This window comes from Emys orbicularis, chromosome 11 (assembly GCF_028017835.1).
Source record: "Emys orbicularis isolate rEmyOrb1 chromosome 11, rEmyOrb1.hap1, whole genome shotgun sequence".
Classification (NCBI taxonomy): Eukaryota; Metazoa; Chordata; order Testudines; family Emydidae; genus Emys; species Emys orbicularis.
The window spans coordinates 56024160-56051178 of NC_088693.1; the positions used below are offsets into that span (position 1 = coordinate 56024160).

The 27019-nt window shown below is 37.4% G+C and overlaps 1 protein-coding gene across 1 annotated transcript in view; it reads right to left on the minus strand.

Annotated features, from left to right (window-relative positions):
• Positions 1 to 16723: 16723 nt before the first annotated feature.
• PGAP1 (post-GPI attachment to proteins inositol deacylase 1) overlaps positions 16724 to 27019 on the minus strand; it is a 43216-nt gene continuing 32920 nt past the window's right edge. Inside the window, exons 20-24 of the mRNA XM_065413556.1 lie at positions 23130 to 23265; positions 22163 to 22213; positions 18851 to 19077; positions 18291 to 18395; positions 16724 to 16862 (exon numbers count right to left, since the gene is read on the minus strand). Of these exons, the coding sequence (XP_065269628.1) occupies positions 16724 to 16862; positions 18291 to 18395; positions 18851 to 19077; positions 22163 to 22213; positions 23130 to 23265 (658 nt within the window). The remainder of the gene's footprint in view (positions 16863 to 18290; positions 18396 to 18850; positions 19078 to 22162; positions 22214 to 23129; positions 23266 to 27019) is intronic.

A 27019-nucleotide genomic window follows, 5' to 3' on the forward strand; every position in this document is an offset into this window, starting at 1 on the left:
TTCATATAATTAATGCGGATAAATGGTTTAAAACAATCAATCAGTCCATGACAAGGCGGATCTACCTACTGGAGAATGAGAGTGAGTGAGTGAGTGAGTGTGTGTGTGTGTGTGTGTGTGTGTGTGTGTGTTTTCTCTCCCCCTCCCCTGCCTTTAGTGTATCTTGAGGAACAGATTAGTCCTAAAGAAATGCTTCCCATTCCATTGCTACCTCTGAGACACTGCATCCCCTCTCTATTTCCATCATATAATAGTTCTAAAATAGTTAATCATTTAGTTACAGCAGCAGATCTTTGTGTGCCCTGAGGAAAATATAGCAATATAATTAAAAATCCAGATAGCCCAATTTTAAAACTGCTTGAGAAAAACTAAATGTAGTAAATATATGAAATAATAAATTAATAATAAATATAGAACATCTTACAACTTGATGCAACACTTACTCTCACTCTCTCCTTAAATAAAGCTTACCTGTAAGTTTGGCTCTGGCTTGCCCCTTCCTGGTTAGCCTGTCTGTATCTGCAAAACAGACTGATCTCTCCACTTATATTGCTAGTGGACTGGCTGTGGGTGGGTGCCAATGACGTTAGTAGTATTGCAGTAATGATTCCATTTCCATCCATGACAAAGACCCTTGAGAATCTCATCCTCGATACTCTTAAGGCCTGTTGCTACTAAATCTTGCAGCACACACTGCCCTCCCTCCTCATCCAGCCACATCACTGACAATTTGTGGATGGCAAAATAAAGAAATTTCCTGCAGGGATGGTGGAAGCTTAATAAAATGTTACTTTTAAATCAATTTTATACATTTGTTTTTCAGATAATAATATCTAGCAGAAGGATTTCCAAGATAAGCTAGATATAGAGCAATTTCCTGGTGCTGGAAGACAGCAAGGTGAGGTCTATTTCAAGATGCAAAATCTTAGCACCTTAATGAAAGTATTGACCTGATATCCTGATGTTATCTGCATTCATTTACAGATTGCATATGGGGATACCAAGGTATTACAGACAAAGATTCTAAAAAGGACTACACTGTTTAACTTGTTCTTATTCAATAATATCAGTTCAAAACTGCTATGACATTTGATTTTAGTTCTCCTCATATATTTTTCTCCTGACAGTTTAAAGAATGTTTTAGTTACAGCAGTTGCACCAAACTGTCACTTTTCAAGTTGGGAATCTTGGTCATTCTTTTAGCACCAGTCCATTATTATTATTAATAAATATTTGTATAGAATGCCATACCAGTAGGTGTGTATCTTTATTTATTGAGATTTAAACTTTTTAATGACACTGATCTATGGCTCTAGGAACCCTGACATCGCTAACACAAATAAAATTCCAGTTGCATCATTTTGCTATCTATAGTAATGTGTGTACCTAGCACATAGATTATCTTATAAGGTTACACTAGGAGTTATTGTAGTATTTAGACCAGATTGTTTTAACTGCTTTGTTTTTGTTATCTGTGGGCAGCTTGAAGACATTGAGTTCTTAAGTACATGCATTCTGGCTTTCAGATCAGCACCAGGGACAGCAACAACAGGAGAAACAGAATGAAGGGGGAAAGGCTGAGTAAACTTAACGGGGTTTCAGCTATTTTAAATTAACCAGTCTGACAGAATAAGCTAGTCACAGCACACATAAACACACCCCACACACTTTATATGTCCGTCAAGCAGATGCTTCTCATATAAGGCAGGTGAAAGTTGGGAAGGACCTCAGTGTCCCCTAGTTGGGAAAACTTCAGGTTTCATTGCAGTTCCAGGGCATTCACCAAGTTTCACTCCAGTAATTCTGTTTGTAGACACAGAAGAGGCTGTGTTTTTCCTGGAGGTTTCTGCAGATTTTAATGAGACCAGAAAGAGAACATAAGCAGACCCAATAATTAGCTCAGCTTTGTCTTTGCTATTTACTTTCCCCCCCATAGAAACAGTTATTAAAAAAGGTTAACTGGCCACCTTGCATGAAAAAACAAACTGTTGCTCCTCGATTAAGAGATCTCAGTCCTGGAACTCCGGTAATCTGGATTGAATGTCTGGCTCTGCCATTGGCTTCCTATGTGATCATGGGCAAGTCACTTAATCTTTGTGCCGCACTTCCCTGTCGGTAACCTGGGGATTGTCTTATCTATTTAGATTGTAGGGGCTTCAGGCAGGGATTGGCTTTTGCTAAGCATCTGTACCACACCTAGCACAAGGCCCTCCCCTCTGTTGAGGCCTCTATGCACTACTGTAATACAAATAATAATATTTTAAAAATATAAACAAGTGAGAAAAATAATTAGAAGTAACATGGAAAAATAAAACATTTCTGATATGTCCTGAAAAGGTATATACTTAGTTCATCTCATTTTTTTTAGGACCTGCTGCTGTAGAAGCCATTATTGCTTTTCTGTCTGCATTCACTCAAAACCCCCCACAAATGAACAGACAAAAACATATACTATCTAGATAGTTCTTCAGAATAGAAGCAATTTCAGGTGTTTTATTTTATTATCTTATAATGTGGGCATCTTATCTTCATGATATACTGGCTGCAGACTAAATTGAATATGACTAATACAATAATTGAATGATGTGTTGAAAAAAATCTTTTTAATTTCTATGTCCATTATAAACATCTGAAATTGTCCATTACTACTTCTGTATTAATCAACTCCTGTACTGTAATTTAGCTTTCTAACCTAATATCTCACATTTGTACTCCTACCACTCCCTGATTGTGGCTGATCCTACTGTTGTATAAGACAATGCAAATTTCTCTGACTTTAATGGCAACAGGAGCGAGTCCAAAGGTATCACTTGTCTCAGACTTGAAGAGATATCTAGTGGTTTGTTTTGGCAATGAGGGGAGTGGAAGGAGATGCTGTTACATATTTTATGTTGGCCTGTGAACTAAAATCATTTCATTTCAAGAACAAGAATATAATCAGAGTCAAAAATATCCCATAAAAACTCTCAGTACCTGGACCAGGAGAAAATAGCTGCTTCTATGGTCAGCTAAAGCAAAGGCTCATTGGGTCTTAGCCCTGGTCTACACTACGAGTTTAGGTCGAATTTAGCAGCATTAGATCAATTTAGATTAATGTGCACCCGTCCACATGTCAAAGCTATTTTTGTCGACTTAAAGGGCTCTTAAAATCGATTTATGTACTCCTCCCCGACGAGGGGATTAGCGCTGAAATCGACCTTGCTGGGTTGAATTTGGGGTAGTGTGGATGCAATTCGACGGTATTGGCCTCCGGGAGCTATCCCAGAGTGCTCTACTCTGTGCTGGAGTATTGTGTCCAGTTCTGGGTGCCACATTTCAGGAAAGATGTGCACAAATTGTATGAAGTCCATAGGAGAGCAACAAAAATGCTTAAAGGTCTAGAAATCATGATCTATGAGGAAAGAGTTAGAAAATTGGGTTTGTTTAGTCTGGAGAAGACTGAGGGGAGACCTAACAGTTTTCAACTATATAAAAGATTGTTACAAGGAGGAGGGAGAAAAATTGTTCTCTTTAACCTCTGAGGATAGGAAAAGAAACAAGGGGCTTAAATTGCAGCAAGGAAGGTTTAGGTTGGACATTAGGAAAAACTTCCTGTCTGATTAGTTAAGCACTGGAACAAATTGCCTAGGGAGATTGTGGAATCTCCATCATTGGAGGTTTTTAAGAACAGGTTAGACAAACACCTGTCAGGAATGGTTTATTACTTAGGCCTGGTCCACACTAACCCCCCACTTCGAACTAAGATACGCAACTTCAGCTACGTTAATAACGTAGCTGAAGTCGAAGTACCTTAGTTCGAACTTACCGCGGGTCCAGACGCGGCAGGCAGGCTCCCCCGTCGACTCCGCGTACTCCTCTCGCGGAGCAGGAGTACCGGCGTCGACAGCGAGCACTTCCGGGATCGATTTATCGCGTCTAGACAAGATGCGATAAATCGATCCCAGAAGATCAATTGCCTACCGCCGGACCCGGAGGTAAGTATAGACGTACCCTTAGTCCTGCCTTGAATTCAGGGTGCTGGACTAGATGACCTTCTTAAGTCCCTTCCAGTCCTACACTTGTATGATTCTACGCCTGCACCTTAAAACTGAAGAATATTTTAAAGCATGAATATTTTGCATACGTGTCACTATTTTTCCCCTTTGCCACAGAAGAAAAAGAGGTGGGTTGATAATTTGAGATACTTCGGGGCATCTGTTATTGAACAGGCTGCTTATTATTGTATGGACAGCTCAAGAAGTACGTTGATGATTAGTTTAATGTACTTTTTAAAATGTAAAACAAAACAAATCAAATAATTTAAATTTGATGAATGCTAATTTTCAAAGAGTAATCCATGTTACAAAGGAATGTAAATTAAATTTTGATTATATTTTAAATTTGCAAAGGGTAGTTGACAATACATAATGCTTTAACCTTAGACTCTGAGTCTACTTACGTTTAACCTACTGTTCTTGTATATACCCCACGATGATTCTTTCTGAGTAGGAGATATAGCTCTGTAGTTAAATGAGTAAAACCTCTGCTGGAACTATGGGAAGGAAAAAGGAGACTTGATGCATTTCTTCTGACTCTGCCTTCCCATACAACACTTTTGTGATGAAATCAGGTCCCATCTGAACAAATAAAAAAATCCTAAATAAGCTGCAAAAATCCGTCAAGAAGTTCTCTTTTGTACTGAACCACACTATCCCCTACAAAGAAGCAAGGAGTCCAATAGCCAAGGTGACCCCACAGAGGAGTTCTCAGACTCAGTTGTACTTGGATCACATGATCAGATAGACCAAAAAGACATCAATGCTTTGTTGGAGTAGGCAGACTGCTTTTAGAGCAGAGAGAGTAGCCGTTGAAAATGTAGTTTCACTTTAAGGGTCCTACTAATATAACCCCAGAAATTCAGAGAATCGGTCTGCTGCACGAGAATGTGGCAAGACTGTTGGAACGCCAAAAAAAAATCCAAACAAAATACCCCAAATAAAACCAAAAACAAACTAACTTTTAATTAAACCTTTCCACTTTGTGTATGTGAGAGAGACATCCCAGAAATGTATTCACCAAGTTCAAATCAGAAAAAGCTGTTATGAGATACTCTGATAATCAAATTCATTACATTAAGAAAATGAAAGTCTGAACAGGGATTGCAGATATCTGATTGGTACATAGAAATGAAAGCTTCAGTGAATTTGAAGATATTAGAGATAGTTTGAAGAACAAAGATTTTGATCAAATTGAGTCCTGGAAGTATATTCCTAATCTGAAAGTCTTTACAAATATGTAATCTTCATGATCGTTTGCATACCAAGTTGCTTATACATCTTCATTCCCCTATTTCTATTTACCTTTTTAAAGTATTTCAGTAGGGAGTGAAATCTTTCTCCTAAAAGTGTATTTTTGACACTCTCAATATATTCTACTAGTAAATATGCTGAGAACTAATGTGAATTTTCAAAAATTACATTGCTTCTGGAGGAGCCTATGCTCCATATAACTGAGTTTAACAGAAACCATGAACATTGGGTGGCTGATGATGTAGGCACAAACAAGAAAGAGTCAATTATTTTATCCTTGTTGAAGGTTCTCTTTTTAATTCAATAATCTTTTATCTGAAATTATGTTGGTTACTGAGCCAAAATGAAGTGTGAACAGATTTAGCACTGGCTTCAATACTGGGACTCCTTTTTGGCCAAAAGCATATTTTTGAAAGATAATTCAACTGCAGCCTTTTCAGTGAAGTAAACTCAGACATAAATAGTACACATTCAGAATTGAGTACTATTAGTGCAATTATACTCATTAGACAAAATTACATCCTTCTATGAGGAGAGTGGTTGGCTTCACAAATGCTTTCCAGCTAACTATCAAAATGTGCCACTTCAAATGTGTCTAAATTCAGATTCTGCTCTTCTCAGCAAACCTACCTAAATGGACACATCCCTGCCAAACTGAAGATTGTTAATTAAATACACTGTACATTATAATATGAATATTAATGTGTATCTGAATTAAACTTCACTGAAGTTAGATAATTCCTTAAACTAAGGCAACACTTTCAGATGATCAGCCTTTAGCAAGTCACTTCTCTATATCTTTAACCCCCCTGTTGGAACGCCATAAAATCCAAACAAAATACCCCAAATAAAACCAAAAACAAACTACCTTTTAATTAAATCTTTTCACTTTGTTTATGTGAGAGAGACATCCCAGAAATGCATTCACCAAGTTCAAATCAGAAAAAGCTGTTATGAGATACTCTGATAATCAAATGCATTATATTAAGAAAATGAAGTCTGAACAGGGATTGCAGATAGCTGATTGGTACATAGAAATGAAAGCTGCAGTGAAATCCAAATCCAAAAAAATCCAAACCAAAAAAAAAACAAAAAACCCCCACCAACCTCAACTGTTCTTGAGCAATGATCATGGGGGAAAAAAGAAAAGAAACCAGACCAAGTGGTGTCCTGGAGAGAGCAGAAAGATAAAACACCAGGAATGTGGTTTAACTAGGCTGAAACTTTATTAGGTAACATATCTGGGAACTATTCGGCAATAGTGTGCCCAGTGCAGTAATCCTCCTTTTGTATTCCATTCCATCGTGTGAAGGGATGCAGACAGCTCCCCATCCCATTAACCTGGTCCCAGCACCATTGATGAGATCCAATACCCTCCCCCTGGTCTGAGGGTTAAAGGGGGGATGAGGAAGAGAGGGTTGTCTCCCCACTGTACCAGTGGTTAGGAGCTCCTACCCCATCCCCTACCTTCTTTAGGAGTTGCTTTTCCTAACCCACTTCCAATTCCAGTTTGTCAGGGAGCCAGAATACCTACTGAATGAGAACCTACCAAATTGTGACAAAACAACTTTGGTAACTTAACTTACCCACCGGGTCCCAGGGCTGCTGAGAGAAAGGTGAGAAAACTACAGTTATACTGTACAAGAAAATACTATGTGAAATATTAACAGTTTGGGAAAGAAGACAGACTAGAGGTGAGGAAAGAATAGTTAGATTTTTCAGCAAGCATCATCTCAGTTTATTATATTTTCCCTTATAAGAGTTAGGCAGATGATGCGTGCCTACTAACGAAGCATAAATTAACATTTTGGAATCTACTCTATATGGAGTATAATTACTGCTTCCTGAGTCCCAAGTAAGCCATGTACTCTTTAGGTCTGAACAAACAAATTATAAAATTCCCCAAGTAATGCTATTAATACACATGCTTTTTTTGTTCACTGTTTTTATTTTACCTTTCGAATACTTAGAATATCAAGTATTACAATTTAGAAAGAAAAGCACTAAACTGCTCCACATCAATACCTGAGCAAAGACCAAAGGCAAATGTTCACCACTATGCCCAATAGCGTAGGTAAAAATACAGGTAACAACATTCACAACACTCTGCACACAGTATGACTAAAAAGTGACACTTTTTGTGAATTACAACCATTTATATTAATGCAAGTGTTAGTGTACCATACAAAAATTATATACAAAAAATAAGATGTGTATTTAATACAGTATATATAATGCTGGACAAGGTACTCCAAAAGTCATGCACATTTGTGTGGAAAAGACAAGTAAAAATTAAATTTGGAGTACATACTGCAGAGAATAGACACTTCACACAGTACATGAAGGTCCCAAACGAGTTCCCGTTCAAATATAATTCCCACTGATGTCAACAGAAAAAGGATGAGTCTCCAAGAGCACAATATTGCGAGATGCCGAGAGCTCTCAACTTTCTTTGATTTCAGTAAGGTACTCAACATCTTTCAAGGAGTGTTCAGCACCTCACAGGATCAGGCCCTAAGTATATTTATCATATATTGCATAAAATGTATTTGAGAACTCAATTACAATCATTTTTATAAAGAATGATAACTGATGATAACCGCAACATTCACACAACTTTAAGACCCTGTCAACAGTCTCTATAAACCTGTAACTGCTGGGGTTAACTCCACCAAAAACATTCACACCAGGTTTAAACTGACCATACAAGATCTGAAACAGTAAGAAAAATTTTACAAAAAAGTCAATTAGGCTGTTTGGAAATTATAAAAATTCCAAAATTGTTTGTGGTTTCCAACATTTTTAAGAGCTCTCATAATTACACCTCTACCCCGATAGAACACGAATTCGGATATAACGCGGTAAAGCAGCGGGGAGCCCCGGGCCCTTTAAAGCGCCACCCGAGCCCCGCTGCTTTACCGCGTTATATCTGAATTCGTGTGGAGCCCTGGGCCCTTTAAATCACCGCCCGAGCCCCGCTGCCAGAGCTCCGGTGGTGATTTAAAGGGCCCGGGGCTCCCCACAGCAGCTGGAGCCCCGGGCCCTTTAAATCTCCGCCGGGCCTCTGGCAGCCAGGCTTGGGCAGTGATTTAAATGGCCAGAGGCTCCAGCCGCTGCGGGGAGCCCCGGGCCCTTTAAATCCCCACCCGAGCCCCACTGCTAGAGCTCTGGGAGTGATTTAAAGGGACCAGGGCTCCCCACAGCAGCTGGAGCACTGGGCCCTTTAAATCCCCGCCCGAGCCCCACTGCTAGAGCTCGGGCAGTGATTTAAAGGGATCGGGGCTCCCTGAAGCGGCTGGAGCACCGCGCCCTTTAAATCACCGCCGGGGAAGCCGGTCCAGTCCGGCACGGCATAGCGGCTCTTGCTGTACCGGACCAAACCTGATATAACGGGGTCTCACCTATAAGGCAGTGAGATTTTTTGGCTCCCGAGGACCGCGTTATATCAGGGTAGAGGTGTACTTTAAAACAGTATGAACTGATATTTTGCAGGGGCAAGAGTCCATCATGGCATTTGGAGGAGAATCTAAAAGATGATCTCCAAAGGAAACAAAAATTATTGGGCTTGTTCAGTTTTTTTGGTTATGATGTATAAAGGTGCTCTCAACATTGGTATGTGGTGTGTGGTGGTGTTTTTAAGGTTTTTCATATTAGAAATTCAGGTTTTGCCTAGCCTGGAAAGGAACAATGATTGGAACTAGCAAAATGACAACAGCTAAAGAGTCAAGAGAGTGAAAGCTGAGTGACTGATAGGAGAAGATTTTTACTCACACCATTTAAACAGGAATTAATAAAAATAAAAGTTTTCAAGTCCAATGACTATTTAACATTTTGAAGAAAGGGCATCTTTGTTCTAGATTCAACATCCCTGCCCCTTCAATTAAAAAGTGAGGGTTAACAATCTTCTGATATCCATTAAGTCCTATAGCAAGAGCCAGAAAAGCCACAGTTGACTGTCCTCATAGTCTTAATAAATAAATAAAATAAAATACCAACATTAACAATAAAAGGATCTGAAAGGCTTTAATGTATCAGAAGGAACCAAAATATGGCATGTCTATTTTTTAAAGTCCTTTGCAGGTTATATGTAAAATAATTATTTTTTCTTCAGAAATATAATTCACTATACAATGCTTATGGGGCAACTACAGTATTATACCCTTTTGCTTTTAAATAGCCCGAGATATTAACTATTCATTGTTAAATACAATACTTTCTGTGGTCTTTACAGCTTTAGGTAAGGTTTCTAGGGGAAAAAATAAAATCTTAATATAATTACAATTAATTTCTATAGAAGATTAGGATTGTGACACAAAAAGCAACGAAAGCCAAGACACACATCTGAGGCTTATATGTCTTTCTTGCTACTTTGTGTGTGAGAGTGTGTGTGAGAGAGAGAGAGAATGAATGAGTTCAGGAATTAAATGTAAACAACAATTCTGAATTTCCTGATTTTAAGGTTTGGATTCAAAGCAACCAATGTAAAGAAAATTTAGTTGTATTTAAAAATAGTGGAGGCCTCCAAGAATGCCACAGCTAACACAGGGAGAGTAAGAAACTAACATCCCCCTCTCTCCTGCTACTCAATCAAGTTGCAGTTATGATCCATACTTAAAAAAAATTCTTTGGCCAACTTCATATGGACTTCCACAATGTAATCAGAGGCTACAGACGTTTACAGGCTAGAACTGCAGTGTATTCATTTAATTGTTTAAGGCACAATGTTTTGCCCCACAAAACTACATGCTTTAAATCACAGTGAGAAAATATTATGTCATTTTCATTTTGGTTTGGCACTCTAATTGTGCGTGTCATTTTTATTCTTTGTAGAGTGCTGTAATGTTATAGTTGTCAGTTACTGAAGTATCTCCAATATTGTTCTCAAACTGCAGTTACATAATTGAATATTAAAGTTTTGATTTCCACCAGAATAAAATTGTTAATAGTCAAACACTGCAATAGAAATAAAAAACTTAAAATCAAAATGCTTCATACATTTTTTCAGATTTACAGTAAATACAAACGTTTTCTCACTTGTTGGTATTTTGATGAACACACAAAGCTTCAATACACTGATTTCTAATGGACCGATCCTGCATAAACTTAAGATGCTAGTTATAGCATTTATTACTGTGAACACAATGCTTGACAGTGTTTGCACAAATATGCCTTAGGGTTAGGTAATGATCCTGCAAACCTTTACTGACATAAACCCTTATAGACTATGGTCCTGATCCTGCAAGAAGCTCCACACAGTCAGGTCTTGTGCCCATGCAGACATGCTTGCAAGATCAGAGTGTAAAGTGGGATTACTCATGAGTCAGGACTACCTATGTAAGGGTTTGCAGGATCAAGCCCTAAGTCTGAATCCAAATAAAGGGCCAAATATCACAGTTCTTACTTAGGCCTCAATTCTGGTAGGCACATGCTTAAGTACCTTGCAGAATTGGGGGCCTAGGCAGATTTGCCTGACTAAAGAAAGGCTGCCGAATTTTTCTAAAGTAATTTAAAAATTATTAGAAAACAGAAATACTGTAGTAAGGGTTTTCCAAGGTCCAAATTTATACACTTTATTTAGTTTAAGCTTTAAAACACATAGAACTCTTTAAAAGAAGAACTTTGATTGCATTCTTTCATTATTAAGAAAATATATCAAAGTACTACCATTCTAAAAGGTTTTCAAAGAAAGATTTTAAATACTTATTCATTTGGAATGCTAGCTTAAAGTTCCAGGTTTTAAAAAAATTTAAGTAGAAAAACTTGATTTTATTTAGTCCAGTATGGATTTCTCTGTTAAATGTAGATCATTGGCACAAATATCAAGAGGTATATAACAGTTACATATAGCTTTGGTGGGAAATGTGCATGTTTTACTAAGGTAATGAACTTTTTAAAACAGTTTACAACACAGTGCTAAGTGTTATATAAACTAGCTCACTTATTTTCCAAAAATGGGATGTAAAAAATCTAACACTAAAACTGAACAAATGTCTAACATTTAACATGAAATATAAATCGAATCTCAAGATTTTAGGCTGTTTTGTGGTTAACAGTTCTCTAGTAGTTTAACAATTTATAACAGCAGCAGCAGTATTATTATATAAATACCAACTCAGAAAAGGACATTGCAGTTCTATTAAGCTGCAGGATTTTATGTCTATAAAATGTCCACTCTCTTTTCTCTCACCACAAGCAAGACTGAGGTCCAAATATGCAAGTAATTTCTCATCATTTTACTGAAAGACATCTGATCATCAGATATGTTCTTCATGAATGTTTAAATCTGTTCAGAGAGACTAGAACTGTATTTATACTCTTCTGTCAACATTTAGAAAGCAGATATATCAAAAGCTATTAAATATAAGAAATTAATTGTCACTTGGCATTTGAGGTGTTTATTACTGGCAATGGAACAGAAAAAATAGACTTTGTATCAAGAATGGTAATGATAAAAACCAGTAACTTTTTAAACCCTTAAATAAAATATATAAATCTGATTCATGTTATTATCAAGACTGTGATTTTTGTTCAACAGCAACTTTTAATATGACTGTTCATCTGTAGCCCGGCTGGGTTAACTTACATTTTGTTCTGTTCCATGCAGATGCTCCATTCCATTATATTTAATCACATAGCACTCCCAATTTCTCCTACTTTGTGTTATAAATAGAATTTTTTTAGTTTATTTCTCAGTGCTGTATTACTATATCATTCATTTTGCAATGTGCAATAGCTTGCTATTTGAATCAGCTCCATAAATGATAAAAATTGAACTGTGCTGAATATTAAAAATAATTCTAAATGAAACTCCAGTTACCACAATTATTTTTAAAACAACCCTCCACACACACACATACACACACAACCCCAAGCCCTATTTAGGATGATGCTGACACCCAACTTGCAGAAGTCCAGTTTTGTTTTGAATAAATATGATACCACCCCTTGTGGGCAATATTAATTCAATTTTGAGGTACATTGGTTTGAAAAGACCCAGCTAACAACAGAAGTGGTATGAGTTCTCCTTTCCATCATCACACATTATAGTCACATGATGAATTGGAAGCTACGGAGCAGATACTAATTATTGCAGGATGACAAGACAGTGCAGAAAAAACCTGCATGCTTGGTCACAGTGACAAGAAAGACAATACACATCAAGTCAAGAACAACTGATGATACTGGACTTGATTCTGGGGACACCTTACTAAAAAGTTCTAGTTATAGCCCATTTGCAAAATATTGATTTTACTGTATTTTAACTAAAGTTACTTAATTTTGTTACTGTGTTCCTGTCCTGCTTTTGATTCTGTTTCTGAAAACTTATAAAAACAAGCCAAAAAGCACACTTAAGAATTCTTACACTGAATGGATTTTGAAGTACAGCTAAGGAACATTTGCTCTATACATGGCATGCATCCATCCAAATTTGACAGATCCATTTGGAAACGTGCAAGCAACTAATATTGCATATTAATACCCTCCCTGCAGCTTTTATTCCCATCAGAGACAGGGAACAGGAATTAGAAGACAGCATGGCTCCTGAGTGACCTGCTGTCAAGGGGGTGAGAGTCCCTAGTCTATTAAATTTGCAGGACACGATTTTCCTGTGGTAAGCTAATTCCTTGGTCCTAATTCCCCTATATGTCAACAGCCATCTTCACCCTGAGAAGGGAGACTGCCCCTAAAATATCACAAGATAACTCAGTTTTCAGACTTTCTCTCATCTGACCGTAGGAGAGGAGAATGTAGGCTAAATTACAAGAATAAACTGGAAACTGAATCCAATTAAATTTTTAAAAACATATTCTACATATCATCTGCTCAGAATTGTTTCATAAATATTGGAACACGGTATATTTATAAGGTATCAGAGCTACATTTACCACTATTCACAGAGTCAACTTGATTCCCTTACAGAGGGAGCACTTAAATTTGTGCTGGTTTAAAAGATTATTGGTTCTACCCCTATTCCCCATTTTAAATATAAGGACTCTCATTCCAACCCATAGGATCTTTAAAAGAAAAATAAACTGAAATTTAATAAGAAGTGTATTCTTTATACCAGTGTGTCCCAAACTTGGGACGCCGCTTGTGTAGGGAAAGCCCCTGGCGGGCCGGGCTGGTTTGTTTACCTGCCGCGTCCGCAGGTCCGGCCGATCGCGGCTCCCACTGGCTGCGGTTCGCTGCTCCAGGCCAATGGGAGCTGCTGGAAGCGGCAGCCAGTACGTCCCTACACAAGCGGCGTCCCAAGTTTGGGAAATACTGCTTTATACTATATGAAACAGTGTGTGTTTTTTTTTTAGAAAGCAACAGAGGCAAGCAAAATTAAACCTGCATGAATAGAAACAAACATATATATGTACACACCTCTAAAGGGGCCTGATTTGCAGAGGGTCGGTGCTCAGCACAGTCTGAAAAATTAAGTCCCTAAAAGGAATTCCATGTTGGTCATCCAAAAATCATTGGTCACTTTTGAAAATCTAGACCAAAGATTTTAACAAATCTGCAAAACACACTCAGCCTAACACTGCTGTATGGGAATCCTAAGAGTATCATCATCTCATTTGAGAAAAGGTACTGCTCTATATAAACTAGAGAGACGAGGTAGATAAGGTATTGTTTTTTTACTGGACCAACTTCTGTTGGTGACAGAGACAAGCTTTCGGGCTACACAGAGCTGTTCTTCAGATCTGGGAAAGGTATTCAGAGTGTCACAGCTGATTTAGCTGTGGAGCTTGAAAGCTTGTCTCTTTCACCAACAGAAGTTGGCCCAATAAAAGATAATACGTCACCAACCTTGTCTCTCTAATCCCTGGTACCAATATGGCTAAAACAACATTGCTATATAAATTACACCATTAATAAATGCAAGAAAGTTATGTAATTTCTACCTAACATGAAAGGTGTTCCATCCATACCCTATGATGGTGGTTTGGGATAGCAACAGCTCAGATGTTTGTCTTAGAAAAACACAGTAATATTCTGGGTTTGACTTCCATCAGTTCTCATTTTGAGACATTTAAGTCCTAAAAGCAGTAAAAATACATTTCTATATTTGCTATTTAATGAATAGTTTACTTAAAATAGGGTAACATTTTATTCTAGTTTTCATAATGTCTTAACATATGCTATGTAGATGGCAGTTTATAAAATAAAAATTTCATATGTACCCACAGAAGACTATAATCAACAGAAATAAGCCTAAAGACAGGTTTTATTCTCCTCATTCACAAAAGTGTTTTACGAACAGGGAAGGAGGTGATTTGACCTTTGCATAAGGCACTGGTGAGACCATTGCTGAAATCCTGTGGCCAATTCTGGTGTCCATACTTTAAAAAGGGTGTTAAAAAACTAGAGGGGATTTGAAGAACAGCAACAAGAATGATTTATGGCCTGTCTTATTTAGCAAACCAGGACATAAAAAAGTTAAATTAGCAAAGTTCAAACAGGAAGTAAATATTTAACAGTGAGGATATCTAACCACTGCAATAGTGTAAATGGGTCTATTTGCAGAATAAGGTATTACTCAGTGGTCAGGGTAGCAAAAATCAAGCCCGATGCTAGAAGCACAGTACAATATGCAGCAAGGAAGACCAACCTAGGATACTTTCCCTTGATTGTAATGGCTTACAGAAAACTCTACATGGCTCTGCTACTCTCTCTCGTTACACAATCATCCTAAACTAGAAATATTATTACTCTACTCTATATTTGAATATGAGGTTTTAGGATAAAGGACTGCAGAATTTGGCTATAAACACACACACAGCATATTATGAGTGTTTGTGTCATATACATACATACTGTAGCATACATTTGGGTAGAAATCAAATTTCAGAGTGTAGTTTGTTCAAAGACCTTTTCTGATTTACAAAAGCTATGAATAGCCTAGCATTATATAAATGTTAAGATTAGAAAACCAGCATATACATTACTGATAACAGTGATGGTGACACAGGTAGCTAGTGTTATCTTATACTTAAAGCAGTCTTAAGGGTTCACGGATAGCTTGGACTGCTGGCTTGTTTATGCGCTGACAAAAGTAAGGCGCTGCAGTTTGTCATGTCACCTCACACTTTCAGTTTGGAAAGTCACTGCATAAACTTACAGAGTCTTCCCAGCCAGCTCAACTACATGACTCTTAAAAACAAGCCAGAATTAACTGAGGCACTTCAGGCAAGAATGATGCAATACAATAGAACAAATGGGTTTAGGCTCTACTGCTGCATGGAGCATATGCTGTAACTTGACTGTAGGTACTGGATTTCCTCAAACTATTCATAAGAAGAGAAGATCAGAAAAAAGGAGCTATCAGATAGGATCAGTGCTTTGATATTAAGGTGATCGGTGCCTCAGAAATACTAGAGATAGATAAGATACACAGAAATGAGTAGACAGTCCATCCCTGTTTAGAATCAACCAATCAGATTTACAAGGACTATAGATCATTTTAGCTTGATGGACACAATTTTTGTTTGTTTTGTTTTAAAACACTTATACAGTACCAAGGAAGAGATTTCCCATACATTACAGATATCTGTCTTAGATATTTTAATAATGCCAGTCACTTTAGGATCGAGGCAATAAGATGCTACTTTACAGAGCTGATTATTATGGTCAGTATTTCCCACTATTACTGAAATTCTGGCACAGTTTTTTTTCCAGCATTTGTCAATGTTTTAAAACAACATTACAGAAATTGTGTATGAATCTATGATATCCTTCCTGAATAGAAAGCAACAGAGTATATATATAGTTTTAGCACTCTTACAAAAGATAAAGTTTATAAGCCACCAACACTTTCAATAAATCACACAAATGTGCCACAGACACTGATAAAAATGTTTGATTTGTTAGAAATACATTCTAGTTTGTTTAGATACAAGAAAAAAGAAAATTGTGACAGCTTGTTAGTGTGGCATAAAATGATTAAAAGTATTCTTGGCTATTTCGTTTTTGTGATACAGTGCACTTTCAATCATTTGTGAATTTTAACCATCACATTTTAAAACTCAAGAACAAGATGTAGGTTCAATACATACACACAGGAGGGTAAACGTGTTTCAACAGAAAACCAAGTGTCAACAGAAATATCAAAATGTCTGCAGTGTGGATACAGAATGGTCTGCCTACTAAAATCTAGAACACTGAAGTGTTATGCTAATAAGAAAAGAGATTTTTTGTGTCCAGAGAAATATTGCAATTCTCCCATCAATTTTTCAATTAGTAGACTAACACCACGAGCAGGTTTCTGAGATTTCCCAAACACCCCAAACTTCACAAGAAGTGTTCACAATTCTGTCATCTTCTCCAAATGATGTTGATTAGCAGTTACATTGATCTGGACATTTCTTTGTTCAACTTGACATTTTTTTCCAGCATCCATTTCTGGGCCACACTGCTTTTCCGATTTCATTTGGGAAACTAAAGATTTACACAATACAACATAACACATGTAGAAGAAGAGAACAGATTACAAAGTATGGTACTCTGTATAAATGCATTGGTCCAAAGGCCACCACAGCTACAGACAAAGGAAGAGGAAGTTGTGCTGCAATTTTCGACAGTTTACTGTGAGAAGAGAGAAAAACAGTTTACCATTTTTGTAACTGCAAGCCATATAGCAGGAGTCAAAGTTGTGCAAACACACTGTTTAACTTGATTTTAAGAAAGATGTATTGATTTTAAGGTTTTGGGATTTTCATTTAAAGAAGTTACCTGTTCCCCATTAAGGCTATTCATCTAAAAGCAAGAATATACAACATGAAGGCTAAAAATAATCTTAAAAAAAAAAAAAAAAAAAAAAAAATTTAAAGCCACCTTAATGTGCATGTTTTTAATATTTGGAAAAATAGTATTTAAAAATAAATGCTCTATAATGGTTTTACACACAAAGAAAAAACCATGCTTGATGTTTTACAGCACTTTAAACAATTGGTACTAATTGATAGCTTTTGCATAGAAGCCAAAAGTTCTAATGGGCCTGGAAAGGACAGAGGTATTTTGGTGCAAACACACTGTTGCACTTGCTTTTAAGAAGAATGTATTAATTTTAATGTGTAATGGGTAATTTGGAAAACTTTGTGCTGTGGCTCTCTGCACTGTACCTGTACTCTGGATAAATAAAGGACTTCATCTACTAGCATTGTCAACTGAAACCATTCATGGAGGGCTTCACTCTGTTGTTAAAGGCTAGGTTGACTATTCACACTGTGCTATTTTGCGCAACAAAGTAAAGTATTTAAATTTAGAAGTAGATAATTCATGTGCAGTAAGTTTTTCATGAAATTTTTTTATTAAAGGCTTGCCTATATGGGAATTTTTTCCAGTTATCCTGCCCTAATTATATGATGCAACTCCCTCATGTGGAGACACTAATTTTGGAATAAGAGCCGATTTTTTTAAAGTTTAACTTGAACATCTTCCAAAGCAACATAAAGTAAACCAGAAAAAGACATTCTTATCCCAGAATAAGTGTCCATTCAGGGAATTAACACAGTGCAACAATGTGGGAGCTTAAATTCACATCTTTACCTTATACAGATATAACTTTCTCATGTACACAAGGCCTTAGACTCACAATAACCTGCTAAGAATAAAGCTCTGAAGGATTCAATAAGGTCTGAATGGAAAGCTAAAAAAATAAGAAGTTCTTGATCTGACAGATTGTTTAGGTGTCAAATCAATATTGCATTCATGTCCTGGTTGGTGAACACAAGTGATCTGTTGCATTTGACTAAACTACAGCTGATCTGTGTCAATTTTTAAATGTAGTTTGAAAAGATATCCACTCCGATACCTGGCTCTCCATTTCAAGGTTTTATAAAACAAATGTCATGAATGTTAATGAGAGGTTACCAGTTAAATATATGTGTATCACAAATCAAATTTAACCACAGAAGTGAAAAAGGACTCAAGAGTAAGAATTAAACATGAAGACAGTTATATGGTCTACAAGAGGACTGGAAATAATTAATAATAGAGGATTAGCTAGCATACCTTGATTTTACTTTAGTAGTACTTGAATTCATGAGAATTCCCAAAGTGGATACAAGAATAATAGCCATAGTTCTACATGGATCAGGATCAAGTCTAATATTGTACCTACAAAATAAGCAAATTGTGCAAAGACAGCATATTATTCCCCCTCTTTTTTTTTTGAACCACTATAAACCACACAGAAGTTAAACAATCAAAAGGACAGCCTGGCAACATGTGAATAGCTAATCCCATATGAATGAAAGAAATTAGGGTGGAAGCATTCTCAGTGTAAATCACAAGGAGCTAAGATTCGGCCCTGCCTGTAAATCCCTTATGAAATAAGTCTCTTTACCATATAATTTGATTTACATAATAGCTAACCATAAACCATTATACAAAACTGATGTGTACAGATACCTGTTATTTAAATCATTCGATTAGAGCCTTTGGGTGCTACTATAAAGTAATATTAATAGTCAGAGAAAGCTTTGTAATTTTGAATCATCAGCTGTTTGGAAGATAAGTACTAAGCAAACTATAATGCTGATTTTTTTTTTCCTGGCAGTTTAAAAGGTTACCTGAGATTTTTAAACCAATAAATTAAAGATGGTAAACTGAGTAGCACAATCCATGTGAGTAAATTGATGATTGTAACATGTATCTTAAGACTGTTTACAACATTGTCAATAGCTGTATTGGTGGTGGGTGACGCTGCTGCTGCTTCTGTAATGGTCTCTGCTGAATCACAGTTCTTTACTGTCTCTTTATTGGAATTATCTGAAGTTTCTTTTGAGTGCTTTGGATCCTGTAAAGAAAAAAAAAAATTTGGTAGAGGAGATAAGACTAATAAAATTAACTAGGGCTATCAAGCATTTAAAAAATTAATTGCAACTAATCGCGCTGTTAATAATAGAATACCATTTATTTAAATATTTTTTGATGTTTTCTACATTTTCAAATATATTGATTTCAAGTACAACACAGAATACAAAGTGTACAGTGCTCACTTTATATTTATTTTTTATTACAAATATTTGCACTTGAAAAAACCAAAAGAAATAGTATTTTTCAATTCCCTGATTGCAAGTACTGTAGGGCAATCTCTTTATCATGAAAGTTGAATTTACAAATGTAGAATTATGTAAAAAAAAACCTGCATTCAAAATTAAAACAATGTAAAACTTTAGACCCTACAAGTCCACTCAGTCCTACTTCTTGTTCAGCCAATCGCTCGGACAAACAAGTTTGTTTACATTTGCAGGAGATAATGCCACCCGCTTCTTGGTCACGTCAGCTGAAAGTGAGAACAGGCATTCACAGGGCACTGTTGTAGCCGGCGTCACGAGATATTTATGTGCCAAATGCCCTAAAGATTCATATGTCCCTTCATGCTTCAACCAGCATTCCAAAGGACATGCATCCATGCTGATGACAGGTTCTGCTCGATAATGATCCAAAGCAGTGCGGACCGACGCATGTTCATTTTCATCATCTGAGTCAGACGCTACCTGCAGAAGGTTGATTTTCTTTTTTGGTGGTTTGGGTTCTGTAGTTTCCGCATCGGAGTGTTGCTCTTTTAAGACTTCTGAAAGCATGTTCTTCATCTCATCCCTCTCAGATTTTGGAAGGCACTTCAGATTCTTAAACCTTGGGTCAAGTGCTGTAGCTATCTTTAGAAATCTCACACTGGTACCTTTTTTGCATTTTGTCAGATCTGCAGTGAAAGTGTTCTTAAAACAAACATGTGCTGGGTCATCATCTGAGACTGCTAGAACATGAAATATATGGCAGAATGTGGGTAAAACAGAGCAGGAGACATACAATTGTCCCCCAAGGAGTTCAGTCACAAAATTTAATTAATGCATTTTTGTTTTAAACGAGCGTCATCGGCATGGAAGAATGTCCTCTGGAATGGTGGCCAAAGCATGAAGGGGTATATAAATGTTTAGCAGATCTGGCACATAAATACCTTGAAATGCCAGCTACAAAAGTGCAAACACCTGTTCTCACTTTCAGGTGACATTGTAAATAAGAAGTAGACAGCACTATGTCCCATAAATGTAAACAAACTTGTTTGTGTTCGCAATTGGCTGAAGAAGTAGGACTGAGTGGACTTGTAGGCTCAACAGTTTTACGTTGTTTTGGTTTTGAGTGCAGCTATGTAACAAAAAAAATCTACATTTGTAAGTTGCACTTTCAAAAAGAGATTGCATTACAGTACTTGTATGAGGTGAACTGAAAAATACTATTTCTTTTATCATTTTTTGAGTGCAAACATTAGTAATAAAAATAATAATACAAAGTGAACACTGTACACTTTGTGTTCTGTGTTGTAATTGAAATCAATATATTTGAAAATATAGAAAAAAATCCAAAAATATTTAATAAATGTCACTTGATATTCTATTGCTTAACAGTGCAATTAAAACTGCAATTAATTGCGATTAATTTTTTCCCCCCTTAATCGCGTGAGTTAACTGCAAGTAATCAACAGCCCTAAAATTAACATAAAGAACCCCATTAACATAATAGCAATGTGCCATATCTGATCTAGGAAAATAAATAGATTTGCAATTTACCCAGACCTAGCCAAGGTTAAAGGACCACCATCTTGGATTCCCTGAAAAAGCCATTTTTAAAAGAAATATTCATCTTTTAAAGCTTCTAATTCAACCAGTCTCTCCTTTTAGAGCAGTGGCTTCAGGACTCCAAGAAGGAATGAGAACAAGGATGGGGAGTGGAGGTACCTCAGGGAGCTTCTGGAGGAAGGACAGAAAAAAAAAAGAAAAGAACAGAATACAGGGGACAGTAAAGAATCTAAGTGAAGATCAGAGATGAGAATGCAGAGAGAAAGGAGGATGATACCATAAGCAGGGTTGGAGACAGGCAGCAGGAGTGAAAGATGAAAGATAAAGAAAGGGGATGCTGATTTTCAAAGAGAATAATAAAAGAAAAAGGAAGACAAATGGGAATGTTATGGAGATGGACAGAATGAATTAGAGATGGAAGGAAAGAAATAAGACAGGAGAAAAAAAGCAAGAAAAAATTGCAACTTTTAGGTTAGTGAATTAAAGATGTATTTTATTTCATTTCCCCGGCATGTAATTCTAAACTTGGAAAGTGATGGGTAGCTATTCTGAGCACATATATTAATATACATACCCCTAGATTCTATTGTTAAGTAATGGGAAAAGAAGCAAAAAATATTCTAAATGTCCCCATGCATGAAACTGGTCTAATATTGAGTTTTTCATTCATTCTTAACAGCTTCCTGGCCATCAGAATTTTAGTCAATATCTCCCTGCCCCCGTCCCCGCAAGTCCTTATTAATTAAGTCCTACTACCTCTCCTCTTGTATCCCACCATGGTTAATTCCTGAGCTAAGTATTTACAGGCAGAGCACAGGTTATTACCAGCCTATATAATTAGATGCAAGAAAGAACATTTTCTCCCTATTATATACAGGGAACACAAAAGGAAAACTACACACAGGAAAATGCCAAAATAATTAGCTAGACAAATAATTACTGTTACTTCCTATCCTAAGATTAAAGGCTTCTTACCAATAGCATCAAATCTCAGGTTATCACCTCAGTGATCTCAAGAATGAGAATAAAAGACATCAGTGCTGACACAGGCTACTCAGGAGTCTCTGTTTTTTCCTCTTCTACTCCAGTGAACCAAAGAAGCCATTATCTCTAGTGCTAGTTCTAGACCCCTCTAGTCACCAAACCACCTACTAAACTTATTTCCATTTTAAGTTACCAAGTCTGGGTAAATCACAGCTGTCAATGTCGCTTGCCACCAGACATTGTTGAGACATGATAAACACATAACCCCGTACAGGAATGCTGATTGTTTTCTATCATCTGTAGTATTAATAGACTTACCATATTAAGAACATTTTGCTCTATTCTTACATTCGAATGTAGCTTGATAACCTGTGAGAAGACAGACATGTTTATTTTTTACATAGGTTCTACACACAACAGCTGCAGTGCCTAAATAAAAAAACCACTGTGCTGGCTCTAGAGTCTTCTGTCCTGATATTCTGGCTCCTTGGGAGCACAGCTTAACTGAAGCTGTAATGAAATGTCCCCCAGAAATGTCCTACGACACCTTTTCTTGTTCTCAGAATGGAGGGTGTATTAGCTTCTCTGTTTTTTCCACCGAGTTTGACATTTCCTTTAGTTCCATTTCGCCTTCCTCAGAATCCCTCAACAAAATACACAAGAGATGCCTATTTTCAGAGAATCTGCTGCAGTCAAAAAGGTGTGTGTGTGTTGAAGGGGTGTCAACATGGAGGTAACATGCAGATGGCCCTAGCCCTCCTGTGGATCACAGAGAATACAGGGAGTTTGGAGACCAAATTGGTACTCATTTGACAGTGTGCACGCACACGTCCCTTCTTTCCCTACCCCAGAAAAATTTTGGGAAAACTCAGTGATGGAATCTTTGCAGAATTTTCCTCCTATCAAGGTCTCTTCCCATTACTCAAATTCCATAAGGGGGCAAGATCAGGCCCTTGGTTTTATAAACCTGGGTTTGAAAAGTAGACTCACCCCATTAGACACCTGTGCATAATATCACTTTACAATAGAGACAAACAGATTAAGTTTGTAGTTCCTTCAGGAGGACATGCTCAGATGAGTAAAAGACTTAAAAAGTATCATTGGATTATGAAGCACACCAGATAAGTATGGATTTTAAAGGTTTCTGCAAATAAGCATATTAGGGCATTTTTAAAATCCTGAAAAGGATAAACTGTTCTATATTTTCCCTTTGGTATTCATCTACTATTAAAATACCTAAAGAGTTTAATTCAGATATTGACTCAATTATTTATTGTTTTAATACCTTGAAGATGTAGTGAAGATAGATAATTAATATAGCAAATGCCCCACAAGTGGTACAGCTAACAAAAACCAGAAGAATGGCCATAAATGCTCTTCTTGGTGTCATCAACTTGCTGTCTTTAGGAAGTCCAGAGGGTCTACAATGACAAAATTACTATCTGTTACAGTTCTGAGACAAAAATCCACAATTACATAGAAGGAAAAAAGTTTCTGGTTCATGAATAACTTAAATCAATTATGTAATAAGTTAGGAACTAGCTCAGTGGTTTTCAAGCTTTTGTACTGGTGACCCCTTTCACATAGCAAACCTCTGAGTGCGACCCCCCTTATACATTAAAAACACTTTTTTATATATTTAACACCATTATAAATGCTGGAGGCAAAGCGGGGTTTGGGGTGGAGGCTGACAGCTCATGAGCCCCCATGCAAGAGCCTTGTGACCCCCTGAGGGGTCCCGACCCCCAGTTTGAGAAACCCTGATCTAGCTACTGCTTACCTTCTCAGCAGCCCATAAGCAAGTTTAGAACATTGTTAACCAATCAAATCACATGCAAATTACGGTGCCTGAAATACTCTTCAGCTGTCAGTTTGTTACCTCATACTTCCATTTCTTCAAGAATGTCAGGTATTTGAGTTAATAAATTCATGGCCTTTTAAGTGTCTGAGACTATATGTAATAAATAGTTCATAATCTGACTTCTTGTGTGCATGAAAATCAAAATTTTTAAAACACTGGCCTAGGTTTTGCATCAATCATTAAATCTTCATGTTTACCTAAGGAGAAGCCAATAACTGGGAATAACTGGCTAAACTGTAGTCCTGCGGAAAAGGATCTGGCAGTTATAGTGGATCACGAATTGAATAAGAACAAACATGAAGATGTAATTGTAAAAAAGCACTGAAATAGATTTCAAGGGAGGTTCTGGAATCCTGTCATTGGAGTTTTAAAAAACAGGTTAGACAAACACCTGTCAAGGATGATCTAGGTATACTTGGTCCTGACTCAGTGCAGGGGCTGGACTAGATGACCTCTCGAGGTCCTTTCCAGTCCAATACATTTCTGATTCTATCTGCTTATTATTATTGTACTACTAGATCAATACACAATGGTGCTTTCTATTAGCAGTGTTAATGAAATGTAGTGTTACATGACAGTATAGAAGCCATAACAGAGTGCTAAAAAAATTCACTTTGTGACACACATTTTTCCTCAAATAGAGATTATTTCCTGCTCAATGTCTCAGAAAGACAGGAGCAGATAGCCCAATTCTTTGGACATTCAGTTGACATTACCAAGAGTCAAGAATTAGTTTTTGAGATTACAAAAACCAGCTGAGAGGAGGTATTTCAGCAACAAAATGAGTGGAAAAATGAAAATCCTAATGAAAAATATGGTCTTTGTGGAAATACAGTGGGCATTCTGATGCTAAAAATATTTCAAAATAGTAACTTTAGAACAGAAACTGAAAATAGAAACAAAAGCTATCTGGGCTGACTAGGAGGAGTGAAATGATGTACAACTGAACACATTGTGCTAATTGGTAAAACTGGATGTTTCTGAAGAAGCTCAATGATTTTCTGAGGATCAGAAGAAGATGCTAGATATCAACAGTTCATCTTGAACTTTGAGATACCAGCTGAAGTTAGGACTCATGATGTTATTTCCTAATAAGAAAAATGTTTGGTCTGAGTGGAATTGAGGCACAGAATGGGTGAAACAGGCAAGAATTCAACAACTTAAATGTTCGCAATGACCAGAAAGACAGCAAACAGGTTAGTTCTTAAAAAAAATAAAATAAAAGAAGAGACATTCTATTATGTAATACTTAAACATGAGACAAGGACATGATTGAATGGAAGAAACATCAACTGAGAAAGTTTTCCAATTGAACCAAGGTAGTCTGATATGGAAGATGTGCAGTACGGATTCAGATCAGGAGGATAGATAAAGTATTCACAATGTGAAAACAGGTTTGTATTCTGGAAGAGACAGAGGAGGAACCTGAACAGCATCTGAAGTCTATTGTGGGAGTGGGGGAAGGACAGGGCCGGTGCTACCATTTAGGCAAATTAGGCGGTTGCCTAGGGCGCCAAGATTTGGGGGCGCCAAAAAGCAGTGCCCCCAATTTTTTTTTTTTTACAGCGTTCCTGGGCTGGGCTGCCGGCGGCGCGCTGACACGTGCGGCTCAGACTCCCTCTCCCAGCACAGCGGCCGCTCCACTTCTCCCGCCTCCCAGGCTTGCGGCGCCAATCAGCTGATTGGCAAGCCTGGGAGGGGAGGAGAATTAGAGCGGGGGCAGCATGCTCGGGGAGGAGGCGGAGCAGAGGTGAGCTGGGGTAGGGAACTGCCGCATGGCTACCTGGGGGGGGGGGGAGCTGCCGCAGGGCTGAGGGTGGGGGCGCAAGGTGGAAGTTTTGCCTAGGGTGCGAAACTTCCTTGCACCGGCCCTGGGGAAGGATGCCCAAATGGACAGGACTTTCAAACAACAAGAGGAGCCAAGACAGCTAGAGATCATGGATTGGATGGCTGTGTTGAAGGATTAAGATGACAGGACTTCTACACTTTTCTCCAAGTAGCAGCACTCTGACTAAGGGGACATTTATCATTTTTACTTTGTGCCATAATGCACCCATTAGAGGCATCCAAGACATCATACTTCTTTCAAAACATTCATTAAAATAATATTGGTCCTAGTGATCTAGAAACCACCCATTCAACTCAATGTGGGCAAAAATTATAATCTAAACAGGAAAGGAGTCTGTAAAATATGGACTGCTCCAAATGAAAAGGTTTAGGTCCAAATAGTGAAGACAGCTACACAGGGACCCTGGCCGACAGTATTTAAGAAAGAATTCTACAGAAAGGCCCCGACACGCAAATCCCCTGCTCCCGGCCTTAAAACACCACTTAAGTATAGACAGCAACTCTCAATTGCCTTCTGGGGATTCATGGAAAGATATAGTTAGTCACAAACCTCAGGACTAGACTACTCCGGTCTTTAAAAACAAAACAAAACAAAACAAAAAATCAGCAAAACTCGGAATGAAATCTATTGATTTACTGGCAGCCAATGCAAACTGTGGAGCATGGGTATTAAATTTCTTTACCCTACCCTGAGTGTTCTCAGACTTAGCAGGCAGTCATGTTGTTCAGTCAACATAGAACAAGAATTGGGCATCTATAAGAGAAATCTATCCATAGCAGGATTCTAATAAAAATATCCTCAAACTGAAAAGTTATAGCTTTATCACTTCAGCTAAATTCTATTAGGTTTCAGCAGTGATAAGAGTATCTCAGTTGAAATGTGACAGGTTGTGTGTGCACTATATGTATTATTGACACCTACTTGATGGAATGTCAAAAGTGCAAATGTGTAGAAAAGGTTCATCTGGTGGATCAGCTCTTTGCTCAGAGAGTAGAGAGATTGAGTTTCTGGAGCTAAAACACTAAATTAATTTCTATGTGAATACAGCCAAACTATTAAAATATGATTAAATATATAATCCAATTTGGCTAATTTAGTGTTCTGTTCTTTCAAAAAGTCTTGTTAGGCTTCTAATAGTTTAATAGTCTGTACATATAAATAAAAATTGAACATTAAAGTGTTTTCAGATATACCCGTAAAATACATGGTTTTCTGTACACTGAAATGTGTGTCTGTACAATTCTCTAATTCAGGGTATCAGACACTAATAACAGATTATGAGTTTATGGCTTGCCCTGGGCAAGGGTGCATGTTGTTGTGCTGCCCCTGGAGCAGTCTGGGAAGGAGATGGTGACTCTGTCACTGTCGTCTTCCCAGTTTTCCCAAATCAAAATGGCAATATAGGTAGCCAGCGCAAGAAAGGGGGCACCTTAATGTCCCATTACCTGGGGGTGTAGTACAGGCC